Below are 26,325 nucleotides of genomic sequence, written 5' to 3' on the forward strand. Positions count from 1 at the left end.
TCCTTGAGGGATGAGACTTGCTTTTGTGCCTCTGCCCATTGATGTTTTGGCAGGTTTGGCCAACCGTTTGTCCTTGGCAGGGAATGGAAGTGAAACTTGTAGCCTTGTGACACTATGTCTAGGACCCATTTGTCCTGGGTTATTATATGCCAATTATGAGAAAAAAGTGCTAGTTTTCCCCCAAAGGTGCTGCCAGAAGATAAGTGCTTGGTGCAGGCAGGGGGAAGTCATTGGGACTGTTTCCTGTATGGCTGGGATTTGTCTTCTCCATTTTTGGAGGTAGAAGCACCCCATTGTTTAGACCTGTACAAACCTTGGGGCTGGGATCTGCCTCTTGGGAGTCTGTATCTGCCCCTTTATGGTCTGTCTGACACTGGAAAGGACCAATTCTTTGTAGGCCAGTGTCTGCTAAATCTAGGTGGCTGTACATGTAAGAAATCCTTAACCGTTTGCATAGATTTAGCTTTGTCCTCCATTTTCTTTAACACCTCTTCTGCTTTAACACCAAACAAAGTATCATGCTGTAATGGAGCATCTAATAATTTTGCTTTGACATGATCAGGCAGATTTTGTTCCTTTAACCAAGCATGCCTCCTGATGACAGAACCCATAACAGTGGCCCTGCAGGAGGCCTCCAAAGAATCAAAACCACATTGCAAAGTATGCTTTCCAACTTGTTCAGCTGCATGCAATAAATCCTGCATTTCTTTGTTTTCTGCACATTCAGAATTTATCTACATTTTCTTTAGGCAGTGACATAATATATTGCTGATATTTGAGCATATGAAACTGACTATTTAAAGCTCTTACAACCAAGGTAGCAGAAGTGTAAATCTTTTTTCCCCATCTGTCTAATGCCCTAGAATCCCTGTCTGAGGGGGTAGGGTTTTTTGCAGCGGAAGCCTTGACCCCTTTGGGACCCTGAGAGATTGTTTCTGGGTCAGCAGCAGGGTTTTTGAAAAGGAATTTATGAGTCAGGAACCCTGTATATCTGTCCGGCTTAACAGGAGCCAGAGTTAAGGAGTCAGGGGTCAAACTGGATTATGAAAATACATCATCTACAATGTCTAACACAGGTGGAATAGCTAGGGGCCTGTGCTGTGGTAGTAAAAGGAAGTCTCTGAGCCTTTTCTTAGATTCTGAAAAATCTTGGCTCTCCCAGTGAAAATACTCCCTCATGGTATGCAAGGTTTCCCCAAAAGAGTAATCCTCAGGAGAAGAGGCTGAAGGGATAGATTCTTCAGCATCAGAATCCTCATAGGGAGGAATTGAGTATTCCTGATCAGAAGAGGAATCAGATGAAATAGAAACCTGATCTGAAGATTCATATTCTGTCTCTTGCCTAGGCCTTTTATCAGGAGGGGGATGGGAACCCCTGATCAAAGTAATTAGATCTTCGGCCATTTTGAGCATCTGTTTTTTGGGCGTGGAGGCCTGTCCATGAGGTTGTTGTACTTGTTTCTTTGTCTTTAAAGGTGCTTTAGTCTTTGCCTTTGAAACTGAAGTCGTTTTAATGTATAACTGAGTAGGTCTGAAAACACCCCCAGAAGCCGATGCCTGCTCAGCGGCTCAGGAACCATCTAAGGGAATAGTCTCCGAAGGTCCAATACTTTGATCTTCCAGCGGCCTAGTCGAATCCACGTGGGAGTTGGTAGTGGCCTGCAGGTCTAAAGTAGCGGGCGTCAGGTGCTGCGAAAGCACCTCACTGAGAACCGGCGACTTGCTTAGAAGAAGCCTCGTCATCAGTTTTGGACCTCGGATGCTTGTCCTTTTCGTTTTCTTTGCTTTTATTGTGAATTCTGGTAGTCGGACGGCTATCCGATGACATTGTATAATTAAACCTTCTGCCAAAATAGTGTAATGCAAAATCGTACCGACGCTTAATAGTGCGTTGGATAAATCTAGCACAAAACCAACAACTAGCAATGTCGTGGTCAGGGCCTAGGCAAGGAATACAGTAAGAATGAAAGTCCTTATGAGGTATTTGCTTCCCACAAGCAATACAATTATTAACTTTTTCTGACATCGGTCTGGAGCAAGAAAAAGGTTTCCCCAACAGGGTACTTAGCTTTTGAAGAAGACTTCGGATCTGAAAATTCGAACACGAAAATCTCAGGAGTCGGCCGACTGGCACTTGCGAACTGCTTATGCTTCGGGCACCGCGCGGCAAGAAAGACTGGAGAAAATGGCATCGGCTGCATCTTTTATACCCTGGTGCTCTGATGTCAGTGAAGAGGCGACAGCAACCGACGCCGGACCTAGACTTTGGAATTCAGGCTGACTGTGGGTAGCCTATCAGCAGGATGACCCGAGTGTAATGACTGCAACAGTGAAACACGAAGAACATTGTCATGATGTGTTGCTGATATTTGAGCATATGAAACTGACAGTTTAAGGCCCTTATAGCCAAGGTAGCACATGTGTAAACCTTTTTCCCCATCTATCCAGTGCCCTAGAATCTCTGTCAGAGGGGGTAGGATTTTTTGCAGCGGAAACCTTAATCCCTTTGGGACCCTGTGAAATAGTTTCTGGGTCTGCAGAAGGGTTTTTGAAAATAAATTTATGAGAGTCAGGAGCCCTGTAATATCTGTCAGGCTTAACAGGAGCTGGAGGTAAGGAGGCAGGGGTCAGACTAGACTCAGAGAACACATCATCTACAATGACTAACACAGGTGGAATGGCTAGAGGCCTGTGTTGAGGAAGTAGAAGGAAGTCCCTAAGCCTCTTTTTAGATTCTGAAAAATCTTGGCTCCCCCAGTGGAAATGCTCCCTCATGGTATGCAAGGTTTCCCCAAAAGAATAGTCCTCAGGAGGAGAAGCTGAAGGAACAGATTCTTCAGCATCAGAATCCTCATAGGGGGAGACGTGAGTATTCCTGATCAGAAGAGGAAGCAGAAGAAATAGAAACCTGATCTGAAGATTCATAATCTGTCTTTTGCCTAGACCTCTTATCAGGAGGGGGATGGTAGCCCCTGATCAAGGTAATCAAGTCTTCGGCCTTTTTGAGCATTTGCTTTTTGGGCATGGAGGCCTGTCCATGTGGCTCTTGAATTGTTTTCTTTGTCTTTAAAGGTGCTTTAGTCTTTGTCTTTGAAGCTGTAGTTGGTTTAATGTATACATGTTTAGATCTAAATACACCCTCACAAGCTGGTGCATGCTCAGCGGCTTCGGACCCATCTGAGGGAATAGCATCTGAGGCGCCAATACCTTGAGTTTCCAGCGGCATGGCCAAGTCCACGTGGGAGTCGGTAACGGTCTGCGACTCTAAAGTAGCAGGTGTCAGGGGCTGCGAAAGCGCCTCACTGAGAACCGACGACTGGCTTAGGAGAAGCTTCGTCGTCGGTTTTGGGCCTTGGTTGTCTTTCTTTTTCTTTGCTTTTTTTGTAAACTCTGGTAGTTGGATGGCTATCCGACGACATTTTATAATTAAATCTGCATCCAAAATAGTTTAATGCAAAGTCGTACCGACGCGTAATAGTGTGTTGGTTAAATCTAGCACAAAACCGACAACTTGAAACACCGTGGTCAGGGCCTAGGCAAGGAATACAGTAAGAGTGAAAGTCCTTATGAGGTATTTGCTTTCCATAAGAAATACAATTTTTAACTTTTTCTGACATCGGTCTGGAGCAAGAAAAAAGTTTCCCCAACGGGGTACTTAGCTTTAATGAAGACTTCGGATCTGAAACTCGAACACTAATATCTCGGGAGTCAGCCGACCGGCACTTGCGAACTGCTTCTGCTTCGGGCATTGCGCAGCAAGAAAGACTAAAGAAAATGGCGTCGGCTGCATCTTTTATACCCCTGATGACCTGACGTCAGGGAAGGGGCGACAGCGGCTGACGCAGGACCCAGGACTTTGGAATTCAGGCCGACTGAGGGCAACCTGCCAGCAGGATTACCCAAATGTAATGACTGCAACAGTGAAACACGAAGAACATCCATTATCATCATACAGTTAAGCAGAGATTCTCTTCCAACTGGAAAATTAATAATCATAACAATAATAACCATTATCGTCATCATACAGTTACGCAGAGATTCTCTTCCAACCGGAAAATTAATAACCATAATCATAACAATAATAATAACCATTATCGTCGTCATACAGTTACGCAGAGATTCGCTTCCAACTGGAAAATTAATAATCATAATCATAACAATAATAATAACCATTATTATCATCATCATACAGTTACGCAGGTATCCTCTTCAGACTGGAAAATTAATAATAATCATAACGATAATAATAACCATTACCATCATACAGTTACGCAGAGATTCTCTTCCAACTGGAAAATTAATAATTATAACAAAAATAATAATAACCATTATCATCATCATAGAGTTACACAGGCATCCTCTTCAAACTGAAAAGCAACTGAAATTTAAACATCATACTTTCTCCCAGTGCCTAGTAAGTTCAAGAAAGTAATGCAACTAGAGCAAAGGCACACAAACCAGTATATCCAACATAACCTGAATTACAAACAAGGATTAATCAACCAGTCAGCCATTTAACAAAGCAAGCTCCCTCATATCATTTTCCTAATAGTATTATACATTTTAATTGGAGTTTACACAATTCTGTCATTTATTTTTTCTTATTTATTCATTGTTTAAGTTTTTGACAGTGGTAGTTGTTTTCTTCAAACTGACCTGTGATATATTTTTTCCTCAATAGTTCCTGCTGTTAACAATCTGTAAACTGTTACTTGCCGTTTCTGACCTATTCTCCAGGCACGTTCACGAGCCTAAATTGAAAACAACATTTATTAGAGCAGCAAAATCAGCATATATATGAAAAAAAACAATAAAAATGCATCATTTAATTCATTAATCTTCTCCATTAAAACATAGGTCTTAAAACTGACATAATAAAAATCAAATTAACTTTAAAACTATACCATATATACAAAAACAACAAATAAGTCAAAAACATTTAATTATGTTGTCACCTAGAGTTTTCTAAAGCTTCTCAAACAGCAAGAAATATTCTAAGAACAGCCTTACACTTCAATAAGGAAAGATTCCTAACCAAGATTTTTCTGTAGTATTTTTTGGGTCTGCCCTCTTAACTTCAGCTGTCCTTCACCCATACCATCACTGGAAACCATTCATACAGGAGTTTTACACTCTCCCTTCCTCACTTCTTTACCACTAAGAAAATAACATGAAAATTACAAAAAAAAAAAAAAACAGCATTCCTCTCCTGACGCCATGTGTATCTCTGCCAGCAGGGACTCTTTTGTGAACATGTACTAATCAGCAACTCTGAAGCAAAGAGGAAGACTGTGACCTGTTCAGGACTGCTTTTCCAAAATCTTCTCTAGACTCAGATGTTATGCCTACGTTAAAATGTTTATTAAATGTATGGGCTGCAGCACCACAGATATTCTGAATGAAGATACCCTGAAACAAGGAACAGAAAAGACTACTGCTCTAGGATAGCTGGCCTAGGAAGAAGTTTCTAAACTAGATATACAGAGTGCTTTGCTTGAGCACCCTAGGAAGGAGATGGTTCCCTTTACGAAACACTGCTGACTGTATGACATGAGCAGAGCTCAGGTAGTTAGAAAGACAGCTGCTTTGTGTGTCAGTTCAGTGTGGATTCGGCAATCAGACAACTGAGCTGTGTGAGGACAGACAGTTGGTGAAAAAGCCTTCTGCTCTCTTTCTTAGAAGCTAGGTCAGAAATTAGGGAAAACTGATAATAAAAAGGTTCTGTTCTGCAACTTTTAAGAAACTGTCAAGGAGCTGGAGGTTCTACTCAGAGCCATAGCTTGCTCATCCAGCCCTATAAGTTGAGGAGCAAAAAAAAAATAAAATTAATTATCCCAGTCTGGTATTCTAAGTTACCAGGCCCATTGTTCCTTCCACAGCTGCTCTAACTTGTGAAGCAAAACCAAAAACAAATAAAAACGTCCATTACTCCAACCTGGAGCTCCAAGATAGCATGGCCACTGTTCCTTCCGCACCTGATCTAATTTGTAGAGCAAGAAAAGGGACTCTTTTTGCATTTAAAGATTTAAAGACTGTAGCAAGCTGCTTGCTACAATTTATTATGCTACCAAACATAAAATGCATTTCTGTGGTGGTATTCAGAAATAAATGCAATTACTGTGCTACCAACTGAGTGGCATCTCCTGATCATGGCCTCTTAACACCTTGTGCCTGCGGCGGTTGCCCCCTTCACCACACCATGGTTACACCTGTTTCGACTAACCAGAACTTGAAGAAAAAAATGTGAAGAAAAACTGTTTTTTCACCATTGTGCAAAACCTTGGAAAGTAACACTGCTCTTTCGGAGGTTATTTAAAAAGCCTGTGAAGTAAGACTGCTCTTTTGGCATGTTTAAATCCTTGCAAACAGTGTTTTTCTTTCTACAATTAAAATCTGAACCAATTACAATGAATCAGTTGCCTTCTTGTTGAAATACTTGTTTAAAACCATGAAAAGCAAGTTATGCTCTGCTTTACTACTGAACTGCATAAAATCATTTTAAGTTACATGTTGAACTGAAGCATCTTTCTTCTGGTGGAAGTGAATAACGTACCCTGTTTAACTACAAAACCTAAGTTTACAAGTTGTGTTTTGGCATAAAGGAAATCATTTTCAAAATGGTGATCTTACGAGACAGACATCTGTGTGATTATCTCTATGACTGTTATGTACAGAACTTGAGAAAAGATAGACTCTAAGCAAAAGGTATTTCTAAGTAATAAAAAAAATAGAAGTCAAGATAAATTTTGAGATGCAAGTTACAGAAAGAAAGCATTCTAAAAGAAAAGGGAACACTCAACATGCTTGCACTGGGAAAGACAGTGAAGCAAAATGTGATAGTGGGCTTAAATCTACCCTGTGCTTCTTGTCCAGAATGCCAGAAAACTGTATCCCACCCTGGATTTAAGAGTCAGTTAATTCAAATATCTATTCTAGAGGTACCATTTAAATGCACTGTCACAGACATTGTGGGGACACTAGTACAATACAGCAACAGGTACCAGTAAATACTAGTAGTGTACTAGGCTACAGAATTTCTTGAAGCAGTCTTATAGCTATTGCTAGGGAACTGGTACTGTTCCATGCCAAAGGGAGTATCCCTTAAGAAATATTTACACATTTCCACTTCATATCAAGGGCATTGCATCACTTAAGCCAGTACCTTAAAAATCAAACAGCTGAACACCTCAGGTTACCATACACAGACTGCTGAATTAGCAGAAAGATGCAAATAAAACAATGTAAATGAAGCCCAAGCTAAATGATTAAAAACGGTTTCTAGTTGTCACCCTACTTACTATTTGCAATCTAACAGATACCAGAAGCTACACTCTGTTTGAACTTCTACACAGCAGGCATCACAGTGGATTGCTTTACATTGCTAGGGCAACCTGAGAAGAAGAGAAGACACCATTTAAAAGTGTAACAGATTACTATATTAATGTGCAGGAAAGATTAAAACTGGTTACAGACACATTAAATTGCACATAGGCATCCTAAGAAATGCAAAAGTAGTTTATAATAAAAATGTCCAACTCCGAGAATTTAACCCAGGACACCAGGTGTTAGTAATGGTGCCCAATGCATGGATAACAATTTTGGCTAAGTGGCAAGGGCCATTTCAGATTACTGAAAGAACAAACATGGTGAACTACAAAGTTGGACAGCTAGGAAAGGGAAAGGGAAAGGCAGAGCTAATCTTTCATATTTAACCTAATGAAGCCACAGAAAGAAGCCAAAAACTCAGTAGTGAGCATACAGGCTGAAGTTCATACTGGACAGACCAGAGAATCTCTACCAAAAGTACAGTTAGATGACGCCTTGTTGAAAGTACAAATGCAGGAAGAGAATTTCTCTTAAGTAACAATGGAGTACTGTCAGACATGCCTGGGAAAACTAATCTGATAGAACATAATATACCACCACCTAGCATTTACAATTCCAGGTGGATTCTACACATTTATTACTCATAAAGTCCTTATCTGGATGAAAGAGCTCTACTCTTGTAAATAAAGTGATTGGTATCTGGAACATCATTTCAGTGGATTTCTTATAGTTCAATAACGAACAATGTGGCAAGAATAACATGAACTACAAACAAACTTCTTTTCCTAAAAAAAGCATTATTAAATAAGAAAAACTGTAGGCCACTGACACTTCTGCTTATATTTGTTCTGAAACAAGAAAAACATTATCTAAAATTAACTCTAAAACTGACTCTCCCCTCACTTAACTGCTTTTAATGTAACAGCTGTAATATCCATAATAATTAAAATATTTCCACAATCTACATCCTTCACAGATGAATTCCCATTAGATGATGAAAGATTCAACACTCTTGTTAAAAAAAATCTGCCAATGGCTCAGATTTGGACTGAACTTAAAATATCATCTTCTCCTACTATACTTGATCACTAACCCTTAAGCACCTTTGTATACCCCCCAAAAAATTAACGAACAACAGGTTTAGCTTCTTTGAAAATTTCAAAAACATCACTACTAATTTCAGCAAAAATATATCTATTCTTTTACATGCTCTATCAATTCCATGGTAACCTCCTTGTATATTGCTTCATTCTTAAAGTGGTTTATGCATGTACATGATCATGTGTGAAAGTGTATACATACATAGTTGTCAGCTATAGTTTATTATTTAAGACACATGACAAGAGTCTATCAGGTTGTATTTAAACCTGGTGCAGTGAAATACAGCATTTGGCCAAGACAATACTAACATTCTGACAGGCAGTATTCAAGATTGTTATTCAAATAGATTTGGACTACTGGTGGCTGCTGGGCACTGTCCCTTTAAGGGTGTTAGCTCAGAAACAAGGAGGCAGGTCATGGTTTGATAGGAATATGAGGATCAGCAGCAAATATGGATATTTAAAGCCCAGTACCCTGTTACAAAACAGATTTTTGACCTTTGGGCTGAAGAGGGTCTTACAAAAACTCTGGAAGGAGTTACATGTACCAGAAGGAACACAATCTGCAGGGTATTCCTGTGTGTGTGTGTGTGTGTGTGTGTGTGTGTGTGTGTGTGTGTGTGTGTGTGTGTGTGTGAGAGAGAGACTGAAGCTGTTACCTCACAGAGAAATTGCAGGGATGCACTGCTGCCTGTGTGAAAGTGCAAGAAAAAGCTATTTCAGTTTGTCCACGCCTGCACAGAAGTGTGAAGAGAAGCTAGATGGGCTTAGCTCTGCCTAGCCAGCTATTTTACTAAAACTCCATGCACAGGGAAACACTGGATCTGATTTGATCTGAACTTGCAAGAAACATGTGAAGAAATAGTGCTTCTGAATACAATTGAGCTGAGCTGTGTTTGCCAAAGGAACTGAAGCTAATTTATCATTATTTTATTTATTTATTTATATTTGTTGACCGGGAGTGTCCAACTGGACGTAGGTCCATTTTCAGCGGAGGCCTGAGGAGAAAAGCTCCACAGTTAAAATAAACAGACAGTAGTTACATTGGATTACATAGCGATTAACAATTTACATAGCAATTACTTACAACATATTTACAGGTGAAGAACATAGTACATCAGTAGACAACTAGAATCTTTATCTGTGAAGTACATAACAGACATTAACAAATGTTACAATAAGAAGTTCCTGCTGTATAATAAGTACTAGGCTTATGAGCATCTGAGCTTGCTATAATCAAGGTAGTTAGTGGAGTGGAAAGAAAGGTAGTGGTTGGATGGGGTGGGTGAATTAGAGTGGGAGTTGCAAGGGCATAGCCAGCATGTTTTTAGGTGTGCTTTTAGTAAAGTTTTGAAGTGGGTGCATGAGTTTTGTTTTGCAAAAAGAATCATGTTTCTTTTATTTCATTCATTTAACATGTAAATAAATTGGCGTTAAGATGATAAGAGCTGGCCCCAGCATTTATTCCATGCCACTTAGGCTATAATATGAATTTGGGCAGCAGATAATGAAATGAAATGAAGATCAAACACTGGAAGAAATGGGTTTATTTGTATTAGGGGTGGGCTACAGATATCACTGATGGAAACTGAGAAAGCTTGGCATGTAGAAAGCAAGGGAGACTGTAGTGGGAAGTAAGGGGGCTCATGAAGAAGACACAGAAAATGGAATGTGGAGGGTTGAGTATGAAGTTTGGAAAACATGGCCCTAGGCAGTCAGAAAGGGAGCAAAGTGGGGTGAGAAAATGCACACAGTAGGAAAGTGAAGGATGAGTGGGTGACAGAAAAGGTCAGGCAGGAACTCACGCCTGGGGAGACAAGTCAGGGACAGGGAGAGAGGGCAGGAAGGAAGCAGGATAGGGAGAGGAAGGCAGGGACTACACAGTGATTGTTGTCAAGAATAAGAACAGGGGAAACAGAGAAGGGACAGTGCAGGAAACTAGTGCCCACTAAAGGTAAAGACCACAGGAGAAATCAAAAGGTGTAACATGAACTGATCAACAACAGGAAGTTTCAAGGCAGTGAAAAGTGGGAAAATGTGGGGGGAAAAGTACGGACATGGTGCAGGAAGAGAGAGAGAGTAGGAAGCCACTGCTAGGAAAGAAAACAGTATTTTGGTGGCTGAAGACTGAATTAACAAGGGGAATAAAAGGTCTCTGAAAACAAGAGAACAGAGACTAGGTTACAATAAAATTGTTCTAGGGCCATATATTTAAACCTTGTGAGGCAAAGTGATTACCAATGGATGAGGGATGGGTATGTAATGAGCTAATACATGCACCAATACCCATTTAGATGAGGATGGGTATGTAATGAGCAAATACATGCACCAATACCCATTTAGATGAGACAGCTACGGTGGTAGCTAGCAAGCAAGAAGTGTAAGGTGGAGCAGAAATGCCAGAATAGAAGCTGGAGGTACCATTCTTAAGAATGTTAACTGTGCCAGCAATCACAAGAAGAGGAAATGAAGGATAAGCAATAGTGCTGGCACAGAATTCAGGTTATGTCAAGGATAACAGCAGCAATGGGTGCTAGAAGTTACGATGGATAGGTATGTTTCCCTTACTGTACCTTTAAATTAAGATGGATGGGAGAGTGAATATCACAAAAGCATAAGAGAGGGGCACATAAGGCACTAGGGTGGGGAAAAAATGGTCAAGAACACTTCAAAGGTAAAAACAAACAAAGCAGATTCACAGCATGGCTAGGTGGTATTATGCAATATACACAGTTTTGGGAGGATGATGAGGCAGTTGTCAGCAGCAATTCAGAAAGGGAGATGAGGGTGGAAATCCCTGGTATCATAGAAAGATGGGCCACTGAAATGAGGGTGTAAAACAAAAATACACCATTGTATGTGTTTGTCTATTATGAATGATAAGAGACAGAAGAGTGGCAGAATGTTAATGTTAATGTAAATGAGTGCAGCAAATGTGACTTCAGAGAAAAAGAGAGTGTAACACCATCCCACGAAGGGATGAGGGAGAGGCAATGGTGGGAATGTAGGGTACACAACCTTGCAGTTAAGTAAGGGGATGGTGGGAGTTCTGGTGGACTGACCGAGAGAACTAGCCCAGCAAGGGAAACTGATGACAGATTGGGGATGAGAATAAAACAGTGGGAGTAAAAGTAGGGTGGCTACACTGAAGAGGAAATCTGAATCTCCTACAAGCAAAATTGAGGAGATGAGTTCCAAGGTAAAGATGAAGTGGGGTTCAGCCATTTGCTGTGGGCCTGTACTACAAAGGAGAGCACTGAAGACAAGGTCCTAACTAAATTAAAGTCTGCCAAAGATGCCCAGGTGTTAAAGGGGTCTCTAGCCAACTCTGATTACATGGTTTAGAGTGGAAGGTAAGACATCAGATGATGTTACTTCTGTTCACGTAGCTCATCTTTAACCTTCTTTCCCACCTCAGTATAATCCACATTCCTGAAATCCCACACCCTTAGATGAGACGAGTGAAGGGAATGAGTCAAAGATGCAAAACATAGGGCCAAGGACCACAGTTTGAGGAAATGACAAAAAGGGAAAAAGAGGAAAAGGCTAATGACATATAATACTAGCAATAAGGGCAAAAGAGGGCTCAGGAAAGGTGGAAGAAAGCAGAAGGGGAATAACTGGGGTGAGATGCGGGCAACAAAGGCCCAAGATGAAAGGCAGTTGGCAGCATGGATCAAGGGAAGAAGAGTGTGCCGCACTTACCAGGGTGAATAACGATGGGAAGGAGATTAACGAAGACCAGGAACAAGCAAATGCACTAAATCTATACTGTGTGTCAGTTTTTACAAAATAAAGGGAGGGTAAGATGGCATGCTTTGGTGCATAATGAGCTAAAGTTCAGTAGGAGAAGATGTGCATGGACACCTGAAGGGGGAGAAGGAAGGAGGCTGAGTGTGAAATGATGTACTACGGCAGGATAAGAGGGACAACATGGACCATCTCCCAGGTACCTCAGGAATCTGGCTGGTGGACTCCTGATGGAGACCTTTCACAAATTACAGGATATCACAACTACAAAGAGATTGATCCTGTTCTGTATTCCAAAATCAAAACAGTGAAGATTAATGGATCTAGGATTAGTTACATTAGTGCCAGAAGCCAGGAAGGCAGCCAAAGTGGTATCCTCATACAAAAGGGAGCAGGAAACAACTGCAGAACTACTGGCTATACGAAAAATCATGGAGAAATTCCTGAAGGAAAGGCAAGCTTACCCTCCTAGATGATCATTTCCAGCAAAATAATCTACATAGGTACAGTCACGAGGAGCTTTCTACCACACCTGATCCAGTTTTACGACGGGGTTAGACAAGAACATGACAATGAAGTACTGGCAAAAGTGCTGAAGCTTATTTGAACTTCAGCAAGGCCACTGAGTTAGCTCTGCAAAAGCAGCCGCTAAGAAAAATGTAGAATCGAGGGAACTGGACTGCATTGTTTGGAGGCTATGTGAAAGAGGGCTGTGGTGAGAGTGACATTGTCCAAAGTAAGGGACATAACAGTAGCCAATTCTAGATCCATTACTCTTCACTGTTTCTTTAGGGAACACAGGACGGGATTGATCTATTTGCAGATGTCACAAAGAGAAATTTAGTAGTGGGGGCCACAACTGAGGGCGAGAGACTGGAATGGTGGGCTTTGGGAGGCAGATGAAATACACAGTTTAGGTTTACTGCAGAAAAAATCCAAACTACTGCCCATGGGCAAAATTCTGATATAAAGTATAGACAGGAATTTGATAGCATCAGTATACAAACAGAATGGCTAATGCTCTCACACTATCAGTTGATTTAAGGCAGGAACCTCACTGACAGCTGCTTGGGAGGGTGCATCTCCTACATTAAAATTTATTACAACAAAATGCAAGGTGGGTGAGAGCACATGCAGCAGACTACAGTAAGCGACTACTCCCTGTATTTACATAGGAATGCAGATTACCAGACTGACTGCATAAGAAAGAATCCAAGAAAGCATTCAATACAGCATGCGGCAGGTAGGAAAGTCATGAATGAAAATTGTCAGTGGACCAAACCACTACCTCATTAACAGGTAAAAAGAATGAATAAATAAATCAAATAAATAAAGTGGGAGGAGGAATGGTAGAACAGAAATGAAAATGACATAGAAGGTTTACTGTACTAAAAGCATAAACTACACAGGCTGTCTCCTTCAGATATTAAACAAATGTACCACAAAAGGCCTGGCCTGTTTTTGGCTCACTGGTCTTGTGTCAACTAAATTACTCAAAAACTAAAAACTATCTGAGATCAACTCTGATCATTTTACACTACAAAACGCTTAGTTATTCAACTATCTAAAAGATTGAGTACTTTCTGTATTTTTTTCAATACTGCCTCTTCAAGCAATAGAAATTGGTGCACCAAACAGCAGTAGTAACAAGGTAGTATATGACATCATATGGCTATGCTATAAATGCAGGCAGCACTAGTAATGCCGTAGGCTTCCTTCATAAAAGGAAAAAAAATGCAAGCTGCAGGTACCTCCAACATCAGAACCATATGCAACAAGGATTCTAAAACATATTCATAAAAATCAACAAATGTGGTGAATGCAAAATGCTTTTCTGCCTTAAGGGTAAGAAGTGGCCGCATTTATGCTGCTCCATGGAAAGTATATCCATACTATCATTCAAACAAATGAAACATGAATGGATAAAGGTACGAACAAACAAAATATGCATCTTAAAAGAAAAGCAAGCACTGCCAAGTTTCTACTGCCATTGGTAAGATTAATGTTTCATTTTAATAGACATACATTAATGGAAAGGACTACACCACAAATGCACACAAGCAGTCTCAATGCTGCAACCTAAGGGCAGGACTTACTTCATTATTAATAACAGGAGATGATGCACTCTCGTTCTTAAGGTGCTCCCTCTATGGGGGATGGGTCAGTAAAAGAGTTAGTCTTTGCAAGGTATAAATCTGGCCACTATAACAAAGGGCTGAACAGTAATTTTCTCCCTCCCTATGGATGAAAATCTCCACAGTTAAGATAAAAATTATGGGATTATCAGATGGGTAAGTATGCACTGTATGTACCAAGTGAATAAACACAGAACATCTGTTTTGCAATGTACCAAGCCTAAACACTAACAAGGACCAAAGTAATACAACAAAAGCTGTTATGTTTGAGAGACTGTGATTCCTGTTGGTGACACAGGCTTAAATCTGCAACTTTCAAAGGAAGGCAGATCCAGCTGTGCAGTGAGATCTAAAGTTTGGAAAGTTGCAGGATAAGCTACCATAACTGCAGAGAAAAAAGAAAGGTCATGAGACTAAGGTGCTATAAACCATTACGACAACACAGGTTTCTAGAACAAACATGACTGAAGTAGACTCCATGGCAATTTTACATTGCAGTTCATCCTGACAGTGAATCAAGCCCCCAGTAGTCTGGCAGTAGATGCATAAGGTTAAGGTTGTGAGCTGTAGCTCTTGTGGTACACGGTTTGATTCCCTCAACCCTCATCTGCTTACTGTGAGACCTTGAATAAGTTACTTAACCAGACATTGCTCCCAGGTCACTCCTGAAAAGGGACTGTGCTTCCAATGGGCCTACCCAGTTAATAAACATATATTATTATTAATAAAGTGGTTACTGTGAGTTTAGCAACCAATGCATCTAAGAAAGAGGAATGAAGATGCTAACTCTGGTCCAAGTAGGATTTTATGTAAAAATAATGATTGCGATATTGCAACAATAAAAACTGACATCAAGAAATGTTAAAAGATTGTGCAGGGGCAGTGGCTCAGTGATTAGCGACACTGCATCACATCACTTGGTTCTCAAGTTTGTTTCTTTGTTGGGGTGCTTTCTGTATGGAATTGGCATGTCCTCCCTGAGTCCACATGAATTTTTGCTGCGTGTTCTTGTTTCATCTCACACAGCAAGTTCTGGACTAACAGCTGATCCTCTAAACTGCCTGAAAGTGTGTGCTCTGTGATAAAGTAATTGTATGCCCCTGCAATGGATTAGCACCTTGTTTTCATGAATAACATCTACATCTTTTGCCTCACTGAGTGTTAGGATAGGCATTGCTCCCATGCAGCCCTGCACTGGATTAAGCAGGTAATCCAAGAATGACTGAAGGAATGACTTAAAAAAATAATAACAATAGCAGCAAGAAATATTAACATAGCTGACAGTACAGTTATCAATGGAGCAGTCTAGTAATTGCAGGGTGGGATGGGATTTCTATTTTTTTTTTTTTTTAAATAAATTTAGGATTCTTTTTGGTCAGGTAAAAACTGTGTGATATGTGTCTTTTTATTAAGATAAAACAATGAACTATATTTGAACGGATTATAATTTACTGAATTTATTATACATTCTGAACTACTACATGCCTGATATTTTATTTATTTATTTTTTTAGTTCTGGCTACCTGGACCCGATTATACATGTTCTCTTGCTTCCCTCCCCTCTCACTTTTTTTAAAGATAAATCATGGCTTTTATTCTATACAGGCCATGGCTTTGCTGCACATCCTACTCATTTTTTTTGCCATGTCAAGCATCCTTATTGAACAAAATTCATGTATGATCTCAAGAGGTGAGGAAGCAGTGACAGTCCAAGCTTTATTTACATTACGCATGTTACCTTCACCAGTATTCCTTTCTCCTAAATCTGTATCCACATCTACTACCATGTCAATGGCCACCATCAAAGATGTCAGAGCTTGGAGCTTCTTGCCACCCCCTTTCCACACCAAAAGTCAGCAGCCATAAAGCTCCTCCTATCAGTCTTTACTTTAATTTAGGTCACAAACAGCATTGTTGGATGCCCTTGGCCTGAATTAGTTGGCTAGTACAATTCATCACATACCTACTATGCAAGAATGGCACAATGGTACCATAAATGACCCAGCAGTGCTACAAACATTAAGCAAGTGACAAATTCAGTTACACATTTATAAAAACAAAGTGCCAATCTAGACTGGGCAGAACAGCCTGTAACAGACACAGTCCTTTACACACAGATTTGCACAGACATGCACCCAGTAGAGGAAGTTGGAAGCACCAGCCTCTACAAACCAGTACTGAGATTTCTGCAGCTTGGACTCCAGCAGGTTGACTGGGATTACTACGAAAGGAAAAAGAATACTGGCTGGATACAGACATAGTAGTTTCCATTTTTTCCTGCAAACTAAGTTATTAGAACCTTTCCATGTCTAGAAGTTTCATCTGTTTCACACAAATTTCAGAGACATGCGGGATACTCTTCAGTGTAAAATTCTGATAGGTTGTACTGTACCTCCATTTCACTGAAGAAACAATTTCACCATGCACTGCATCATAAAGCAGAGATTGTCTGAGTACCACTTTGAGAACCAACTTTTCAAGAGTCAACATCAAACCAAGCATTCTAAGCTAATCTCCACCTAAAAATGTTCAATAGCACAAACAGGAGGCCTGGTTTTAGAAGGGACTGTTACTGCTTCCTACAAACACAAGCACAACTGGTACAGGTGATGACAATGTCAGAGATAATTTCAGAACTTACTGTTGTTGAAGTACTATGGTAAAAACTCTTCCACTAGATGCAGAGTTAGAGAGAAGCCTTCTTGTTCACACTCTATACCCAAGAAAATATTGTTTTATGGACTTTGAAAAGCTGGTTTAGTGCAACGTACAATAAAGTGACAAGTGTGCTGCAACATATGCAATGAATTACAATAAGGTGGCTCTCCTCAGAGCCTGAGGTTTAAACAATAAACTGCCTGATCTTGAGATATTTCTGTATTTGGAAAATGTTCATGTTTGCATAGCTGCTGATGCTTGGTTTAAATGTAAAGACGGCAATTCTTTAACTACCATTCAATTTATACTTCCAATATAGGATATGCCCAAACATTTCTAGACTTAATAAACAATTTTATTGAGCAGAGAGTAAACATAACTAACTAGGGGGCATATAATTCTTGGCCTGATTCTTACAAAGATGGTTGCCTCTTGAACTACTCCTCCAGTATCTCATTTACAGGAAAGGCTTGACCACAAACTTGTGACCTTCTCCTTTAAACTCCCCAAAGTTCCTACAGCACACCCCAATGAATTTAAAGATTACTAACATGCCAGTCTCAGCCTACTCTATGACTAAATATCAAAACTCACTTGAGACTGCATATCCCTTGACTTTGACATAACAGCAATGTTTACTAAGGAATTCTACAACCATTTAGAAAAATGCATATTGCTAGCAGTCCTTAGTGGAACAGAGTATCAGGGGAAATTCAAAAGCAAACAATTAGTCCACCAACACAAACTATGCAACAAAAGAAAAACTCCTTCAATTGATTAGTAGATCGAAAACGCTACTTCTCAAGGACAATATCAATGGACCTACCAAATCCACACAAGAAGCACATACACTTACACTGGCCTCTGCAGGCAAAGACAATTATAAATCCTCCTCTAGCTATTTTAAAAAAACTAACAATCACATTGCTCTGCACTTATCAGACCTATTAGCCAAAACATGGAACATACACTTGACCTCAAAAACAAACATCAAGAACCTTATTTAGACTTGACCCACAACAGTTTGGCTTTGTGAAGGGTAAACTCTGTCTACTGAATCTGGTAAACACCATCCAAAGGGTTATGGAGGCTGTAGATGGTGGCACTACAGTACACATGACATATCTTTTTCTGGCTATGTACTTTAACACCATTCCCCATGCTGGCATTATACAGAAACTAAATCATTTAAAAAAATTAACCGATACACGGAAAGATGGATAGCAAACTCTCTGAAAGACAAAACACACAAAGTGAGAGTTGCATGTGCATCACAATGTATGAAATGACCCGCAGTGTCCCTCAGGGCTTGGTGATGGAACCTCTCCTTTTCAACGTTTACTTTTCAGATCACCTAGTACACAGCCAAGACCTCTGGCTAACAAAGTCTGCAGATGACTGCAAACAGGACAGGGTGTTGTTAAATCACCCTATGACATCCAAACTCTCCAGAATTAACTCTTTCTAAAACTCTTGTAGTAAAAATTGACTCAAAATAATAACTTCTATCATCACCTTTGGAAGACAACCCCACCCTTCATCATACAATATATAAAAGACACACCACTACAAAACAAAAATGTAGTCCAGGACCTAAGAATCTGGGTTGATAACTCCCTCACGTTTTACCTTCATGTGACAATGGCTGTGAGGAACTCCTTTTATTTAGTACTGCTAATTGCCAAAGGAATATAATCAAGGTTTAAAGAGGTCATCACTCTCTTGTACTCAGCATTGATCAGACCAATTATCAAGAACAATGCCCCATTCAGGATGTATCGCACTGAACATATCAAACAATTAGAAAGACCCACAGGTGCCTAACCAAAACGATCACAGTCTTAAAGTCCCCGAACAGCCAACAGACACTGGAAACTCATACTTTCATAGGTAGGTACTAGGCTATTGGCCCAAGGGCCTACGTAAGCCTAGCAAACAAGGTTCCCTGGCTTACGCCACCAAAGACAGTTATTTTCCTGTGCCACTGTCGAGCAGAGACACAGAAGTGATCCCCGGGGTGCATTTCCTATTTCCCATCCACTCATCAAGATTTTTCTTGAAGGGTGCTAATAAAGACCTTTGCTTGACAAAAATGGGTAGCCTGTTCCAGAGTATGGGAAGTCTCTGGGATAGGAATCTATCCCTCCAGCATGTCCTGTTTATTGTGGTGACAAGGTTTAGGTCCCTAGAGCGTGCATCTTGGAGGGATTGGGATTTCTTTAGGTGTAGCATGTCCAACAGCTCTGGGTTTGACATAGCTTTATATGTTAGACAGATACCACCTCGGAATAAGGGATATGCTACGGAGTAAAGCTGGAGTTTTTTGAGGCGGTCTGTGTAGGGAATTTGTTTGAGGTCAGTAATCCTCTTTGTGAGGTACTTCTGTGGCCTTTCCAGCTGCTGCAGATGTCTTGTGAGGTACATTCCAAAAGGGGCATTGTACTCTATAATGGGTTTAATGAGCGTTGAGTAGAGAGGAACAATTACCTCTTTTTTTCCTGGATGAGAACCCGTTTATGATGAAGTGTGCCACATAGAAGGACTTCCTGACTACTGTGGCGATGTGACTATCAAAGGAGAGACTACTGTCCACCTGGGTCCCAAGGTCTCTTATCAAGCATTCGGTGTTAAGTAGATTGCTGCCTACGTGGTAGTTCATGGGTACAGAGTTTTTACCAAAGGGGATGACACTGCACATTTTGGCACTGAACTTGAGGCCATGGCTCTGACACCAGGCATCTGTCTTAGAGAGGCCCTTCTGTAGGATGTCGACATCATTTGGGGATTGACTATGGCTCCTAGTTTGCAGTCATCTGCGAACTTCATTAGCCCGAGGCCTTCTGTGTTAGCCTGTACTTCAGAGAGGTCCCAGGACTGAACCCTGTGGTACTCCACTTGTCACTGCTTTGAGGTCAGATTTTGAGTCTGCAACTTTTACAGTGTGGGTTCTGTCAGTGAGCCAGTTGGCAACCCATCTTGTGACAAAGGGATTTATACCTAGTTTAGTGAGTTTAGCTCTAATTCCAGAATGGGGGATGATGTCAAAAGCCTTGGCGAGGTCAAGATAGGCTGTGTGAACCACCTTACCCTCATCCACGGCTTTGGTGACTGCCTCAAAGAAGTCGATCAGGTTCAGGTTCAGGAGAACTCTTTCTTTATTCAGTGTTTTACTGACTTTTGAGGAGAGATCTCTGTCTCATTTACTGATCTATTAGAAACCAGGCTGCCCTAGACCTCCTGTATCTCAAATATTTCCACCAATACTAGAACTAGGGATCTAAATCTTTAGCAACACATAAATAAAGCATGGTGTCTTCCATATCTCTGGAATAAAACTCCCCTGCAAGTGAAGCAGTGTGACTAACTATTTTACTGTAAATATAACCTAGATGACTGGATGGGAAACCACAAATATTACTTTGGGATTGAATGGTACAGAATGAAGGTGTGTATTAACAGGGCATGAATAGTCATAAGATGTAGTGGCCTTGAAGTATCTATGACATCTTTGAAACTATGGAATGCTTAAAATTAGTGCCATGTGCTTCAAATGCTTTTTTAACAGATGTAAACAAAGTCTCAATGAGATGGGAAGGCTTAAAGCAAACCCTAGGCCTACCTTCTGTGGGTACCCCATTTATTTAAATATTATCATTCTCCAAATATTCTGGAAAAAAAGTGATGGCATACCCTTTCAGGCAATGGAGGTCTAAAACCACCAGTTTCTATTACATGCTTTTTTTCCTTTTCTCAAATCTTCTGAAGGGATGCAGCCCTATATTTTATGGTTCTACGGACTGAAGGGCATGTCATGCTCCAGGCCCAGGCAGAATAAGCAAAGAGAGTGGAAGCTCCTGTGAGGGATTTACTTTAACACTCTATGCAACCATTGGTCTTAACAGAAGTATGACAGAAACAGAATAAAGGACCTTGAAAAAAGGAAGTTCCCCAACAGCGTACTTAGGTTTAGATGCTCAATCCTTGGCTTCAGATTGATCAACTTACTGGAAGTAGGAAGATTCTAGCTCTTAACTGCAAAAATGAACTGAAGAAATAGTGCTATCTGATAACCCTTTATCCACCAACATCTTGATGCTAGAGAGGAGGGTATCTGCCGGGCCTAGTGGAGAGGAAAAAAATCTTTGGTATTCGGGCCAGCCAAGGTCCAAGTGTTACTACTGCAACAATGAAGCATGATGAATATCCATCAGTTTCCATAAATGCTGACAAAAAACATAGTCATCGATAAACTTTTTCATCTTAACTATAACAGTTGGAGACAGCAGAGACAGCAACAGTTCCCTAGCAGGACAGGACAACAACAGCACTGCAGCATGTGATTCCTTTGGCTTTAGTGAAGTTTTTCAACAATACAAGGCCAGGTGTAATCTTCTGAATGTCTGCTTTTTAAGATACCTACAGACGAGTGATTCACAAACAGACGAGTGATTCATGTGTGCATACTAAAATCTATGCAAGTCCATACACCATTCACCATGGCCTCTTAATTTCATAATTAATCATAGCCCACTTAGAATTCCAATTCTCCTTAAAGAATTATACAAATGGACTACAAAAACAATGAAGGATTTTAGGCAAGGCACTGCAAGCAGCACAGGACCCACTGGTTCACAGATCTAATTCTTAACATCACTAATAAATTCTTCCAGGGTCCGTGTCTAGTCCCTCAAGGGCATCTAGAAAGTGAAGGTGATCAAGTGGAAGTGGACTTGCATACATTTTAGCAAAACACAAAGAACAATTCAGGCTGTTGCTGTCCTTGATGGAAACTGCTTTTGGTGTGGTGAAGTCAGACCAAAGCTCATAGGATTCCATCTTCAGGTCTTAAACTGTAACACAATCTTCAAATCATACTGAATGAGCTCCTGCAAAGGCTGCAGATTGACAGTATCCAACATTCACACTACTGTTTTCTGCTTTCTCATAATACAGGCTACCAAAATCACTGGAATATGTTCCTCTGTATCATACTGCTTGCTATCAAAAAAGAGGGGGGGATCACAGAGGAATGAAAATCTTTACTCCCTATTAGGCACAATATTCATAAAGATTTAAAATGGTGCCAACTGTCAGACACCTTTGTGACATGACTAGACCTAACGCCACAATTGTGTTGACAATAACTTCCTTGGTTACTGATAACGAATAAACTCTACCCCCTAGATTTAATACAAATGTCACAGATGAGTTTAACTGCTTTAATGTGAGTGCCAGTGGTTCAGCAGGTAACATGCTTACTTTGATGCAGGGAAAATGAGAAGGCTGTATGCTTTTGTCCCCACATCAGCTCCATGAATTCATGTTCCAGTGCTGATGCTGTGGTGCAGACGTACTTGTATGGTATTGTCCCTCAGATGAGAGGTTAAAGTGAGGTCTCACTGCCTGAGTTTGTAGCAGCATAGCTGAATCTGAAGCATCCTATGGCACTAACTGAAAAAAAGAGCAGGAAAATATTCGTGATGCCCTAAGCAAATGTATTAAAGTAAGTATTACCTCACGAGTCATTTTAAAGTAGGCTATAGGTCTAGTGGGACTAACCCAATCAACAAAAGTAAATAAAAATGAGGGCTCTTCTGCGAGTTAGCAAAGATGGCCGCACCTTCTCAAAGCACCTTAGATTCCCCTTTATCTAGCAGGACTGGTTTTAGACCTTATCTGTCATCAGGGTTATGAGAGGATCTGCAGCTACTGCTATACAACCCTTTGCTTCTGTTGGACAATTGACACAGCTACTTTAGTCATTGGCACATATGAAAAAAAATATGACATCTTACTTATGAAGTATTCTATCAAGCAAGCTAACCCCAACCAGTGTTTTGAAAATTGTTAGTATCTCACTATCATTTGGAATCACTTGCATTATGATTCTGGTTAATCCAAAACCTGTTTTTAACTATTTGATACCATTGTTTTACCTCAGTATCTTCAATAAATTGCATTAAAAAACAGGTTCAAAAGGCAAGAGATGCAGCACTTTTAGCCACACCTGGAGTTGTGTTTGCTTGCTCCTGTATTGATGGGCAGCCTTGCATTTTTTGGATATATTGTTTCTGCAAGAATTTCTCTTTTTTAAATTTAGCACAAAACCCAAGTAATTAATTTAAGGCTTTGAAAGAAGATCCACACAGGGAGGATGATTTCAGAATGTGTAGCTTAGTTTCAATTTCCTGAACCTGAAATATGAAATCACCTGGGGGATTTTTGGAAAAGTGGCCCATCTCCACTACTGAAATACACAGAAGTTCTAACTTTTCAAGTTCCGGACATAAAGTACCCATAATAGCATTAATTAGAAGCGACAATGACTATCTGTCGTATGGTCTAAAAACATGGAGCTGTTTCTGGGGCCTCCACAAGCTGGAAATATACACTTGGCCATGTCCCTCAACTTTTAAAGCAAATCACTTACCTGCTGCAGTAAACATATAAAGAGATGGGAAAACAGGGAGAGGTGGGAAAAGGGAAAAAGAGGAGATAGGGACGGAAGGATGGTAGAATGTTTAATGTATGCTCAGCTTCTGTCATTAAGTTAATGTAATGTAATATAACTGACTGAACTCAGCAAATGAAGAACTACCCAGACCAGACTTAGGATGGGAAGGATTTCTCTACTTTTTCGTCTGAAAGTGGATTACAAGATGATAGTGCGTAATCTATGAGAGAAATATAACCCCTATCCTATCCATGAAAGACAATAATAAAGGAGATCTGACGTGTTTAATTTCATTAGATGAAAAATGTTCTTTTAAATGCTATCAATGTTGACTCCTTTTGATTCAATATGATAAAAAGGAAGTAAGGGAAGAGAGAGTGAGAGGAATTGGACAGTGCTGTCATAATCTGCCCTGATGCCCAAATAAGTCTTAATACTGGAATGGCAGTGGTTGTACTGCAGGTGTGGTGTAACTGCCTTTATTGCAGCTGGCAAAAGAACATGATCCTTTTAGTTACTCTTAGGTGAACATCACCCACATGAACAATTGTGACCCTGGTACAACTTCACAGACACCAGTTTATATTTGCATCTATACTATCAGCCTCACTTGAAACAATAACATCAACTGGACAGGAAGAAAGGGAATGATCTGCACAACTTCTCTGCACTGCATTCAAGCTCAAGGTGTTCATGAAATCCTTGAACTTCTCTCTTCAATGTCTGACTCACAGAAATGAAGTGCTGTCACTTTGGTTGTCAGTACTGTTACCTAATACCTGATGACAAAAGGCAATTCCAGTATTGATCCTAACCAAAGATCTGCTGACTGTATGAACACTTAGAAGTCTATGCTTTTTGGCAATGAACAAAGAAACTTTCCAACAACCAACATTACAAGTTTATGTGAACTACATGATCTGTTACAAAGAGAAAACGATGCCTGGATTACGAAAGTTCATTAAGCTGGTCTGTGGACACAATGTGTTAGCCAATGGGGACATGCAAGTCCTGAGCAAGGGATCTCAAAGTGATGAGACAGGGAGCAAATAAAATGCACCACAGGGTTCCATAAATTGCAAAGAGCTTCTTAAATTAACAACTAGGGTCCATTACTAAGACTTTTTTTTATTAAGAGAAAAAAACTTGTGCTTATCCCCTTATGTCCAAATTTCTTACCTTTCTCCGAATGCTTTGATGAGGAGGTCCTAGAGCTCCTTGTCTCAGATTTTGATGTACATAATGTGAAATAAGAAAAGAAGTGAGCTATGCAGTAGACTGCTTTTATTTTTTTCTTCTTCTCAATTTCTGAAACATTTTCTAGAAAACCAATCTCTTCAAAAGCCTGATATGGCATTATCTCTACCAAGGGACGCAATACATTTCCTTCTGCTTGCCATGTATTAAGTTCATGCACAAAAAGAACACCTTTTCACAGAAAGGTGTGGACTTGGAGAAAAGCTGGCAGATGATGATGTAATGGTCATACATCTGACACCAAAGAAAAAACACTAACTGTTTTGATAAGACAAAGTTGAAAAATAATTAGGAAGTTTTTTTTTTATTTTTTTAAATAAGGAAAAAGTTCATTGCATGCTGTAGTTCATTGTTAGGAAGAGATGGAAATAGTACACAAGCAACATTTGTCACGTTCTAAACTGAGGTAAAGGATGACATCTGTAGGGGTACCATCAGACAGAGAACTGATGAGGAGAACACTTGGAAGCCAGTGACTAATACCTAATTCTTGTTATCTGCATCAAAGACTATTTCTAGACACACATCCAATGAAATTCATTTTTTTAAATTTTATTTTACAGAGATAGCTCTAAGAAATAAAGATCTTTAGAGTTTCACTGGACTTCTACTTTGTGCCTGGAAACATATGCCAGAATTGTGTTTCAATGGAACTAAGATTATTTACCAAATAGGTGTTAAATGGACAGGTGGGCTGACTCCAAATAACCCTTTTCAGTTAGGATCCAGGTCCAACTGGACAAAATACACAGATGGCAAAAAAGGAGAAAGTTAGCACAACTGGGCATTAAATAATATGCCAGGCTAAAAAGATAAAAAAGGAATTACAATAATGCAAATAAAATATACCAATAATAAAAAGGAGGTGACAGCCAAAAAGCCCTTCACAGCTGTAAAGACTGGGCTTGAAGTACAGCAAAGAGGCATGAAAAAAACTTCATGTACATACAAATTAGAAATAGTAAACCCTGTAAATGGAACTCTCCTTCAGCAGACATTTTCCAACAAGAAGAAACGGCATCCCCTGACTAGGTGACCAAAGTGCCATTCAGTGTTTAAAAGACAGCAGGAGTGCAGCTTCAGGGATAAGCAGTATATCCATGTGGAGGGAATCAGTGTAATGGTACAGGCGCAAATAATACTATCACTGCTGAATTACACATACAGATAATTAGAAAACAGCAACAGGTGGACAGCAGTCCTCCAGCAAGAGTTCTAGAAGAATCCAACTTCACTCAGATGGGCCACTCAAGCAAGCAAGTCATCTATAAGAAAAGAACGATCCATGCCATCTTAAATTTTCTTTTCTTTTCTATTTTCAGCCAAGACTTGATAAGAGGTGCAACTGTAATATTCTCTACACTACCTAACGAGGGACAATAACAAAGAGGTTGTAGCTGAGGTATGAACTAGTACATCCACACAACTGCCACACATACCCCAAGACAAGCACAGAACCCTCCACACAGTCAACCCGAGCCAGCACCACAGCTGTAACAATTCGATGTGCAATATGGCAACCTACCTCACAGATATTACAAAGGCATTTTCTCCTTAATCAAAATAAGCCTACTCAGGGGGAAAAAACAAAAACAAATAAAAAAAAAAACAGAGAGAAGTATGGTTGGAATTCCTAGTGCAGCAA

The 26,325-nt window shown here is 40.1% G+C and overlaps 1 protein-coding gene across 1 annotated transcript in view; it reads right to left on the bottom strand.

Moving 5' to 3' along the window:
• Window positions 1-26,325, bottom strand: part of ERCC6 (ERCC excision repair 6, chromatin remodeling factor) — a 1,256,800-nt gene that overhangs the window by 135,989 nt on the left and 1,094,486 nt on the right. The window contains exon 18 of the mRNA XM_044056771.1: window positions 4,657-4,751. Within this exon, the coding sequence (XP_043912706.1) occupies window positions 4,657-4,751 (95 nt within the window). The remainder of the gene's footprint in view (window positions 1-4,656; window positions 4,752-26,325) is intronic.

Source organism: Protopterus annectens, chromosome 14.part0 (assembly GCF_019279795.1).
Source record: "Protopterus annectens isolate FY-2018-M chromosome 14.part0, PAN1.0, whole genome shotgun sequence".
NCBI classification, from domain to species: domain Eukaryota; kingdom Metazoa; phylum Chordata; order Ceratodontiformes; family Protopteridae; genus Protopterus; species Protopterus annectens.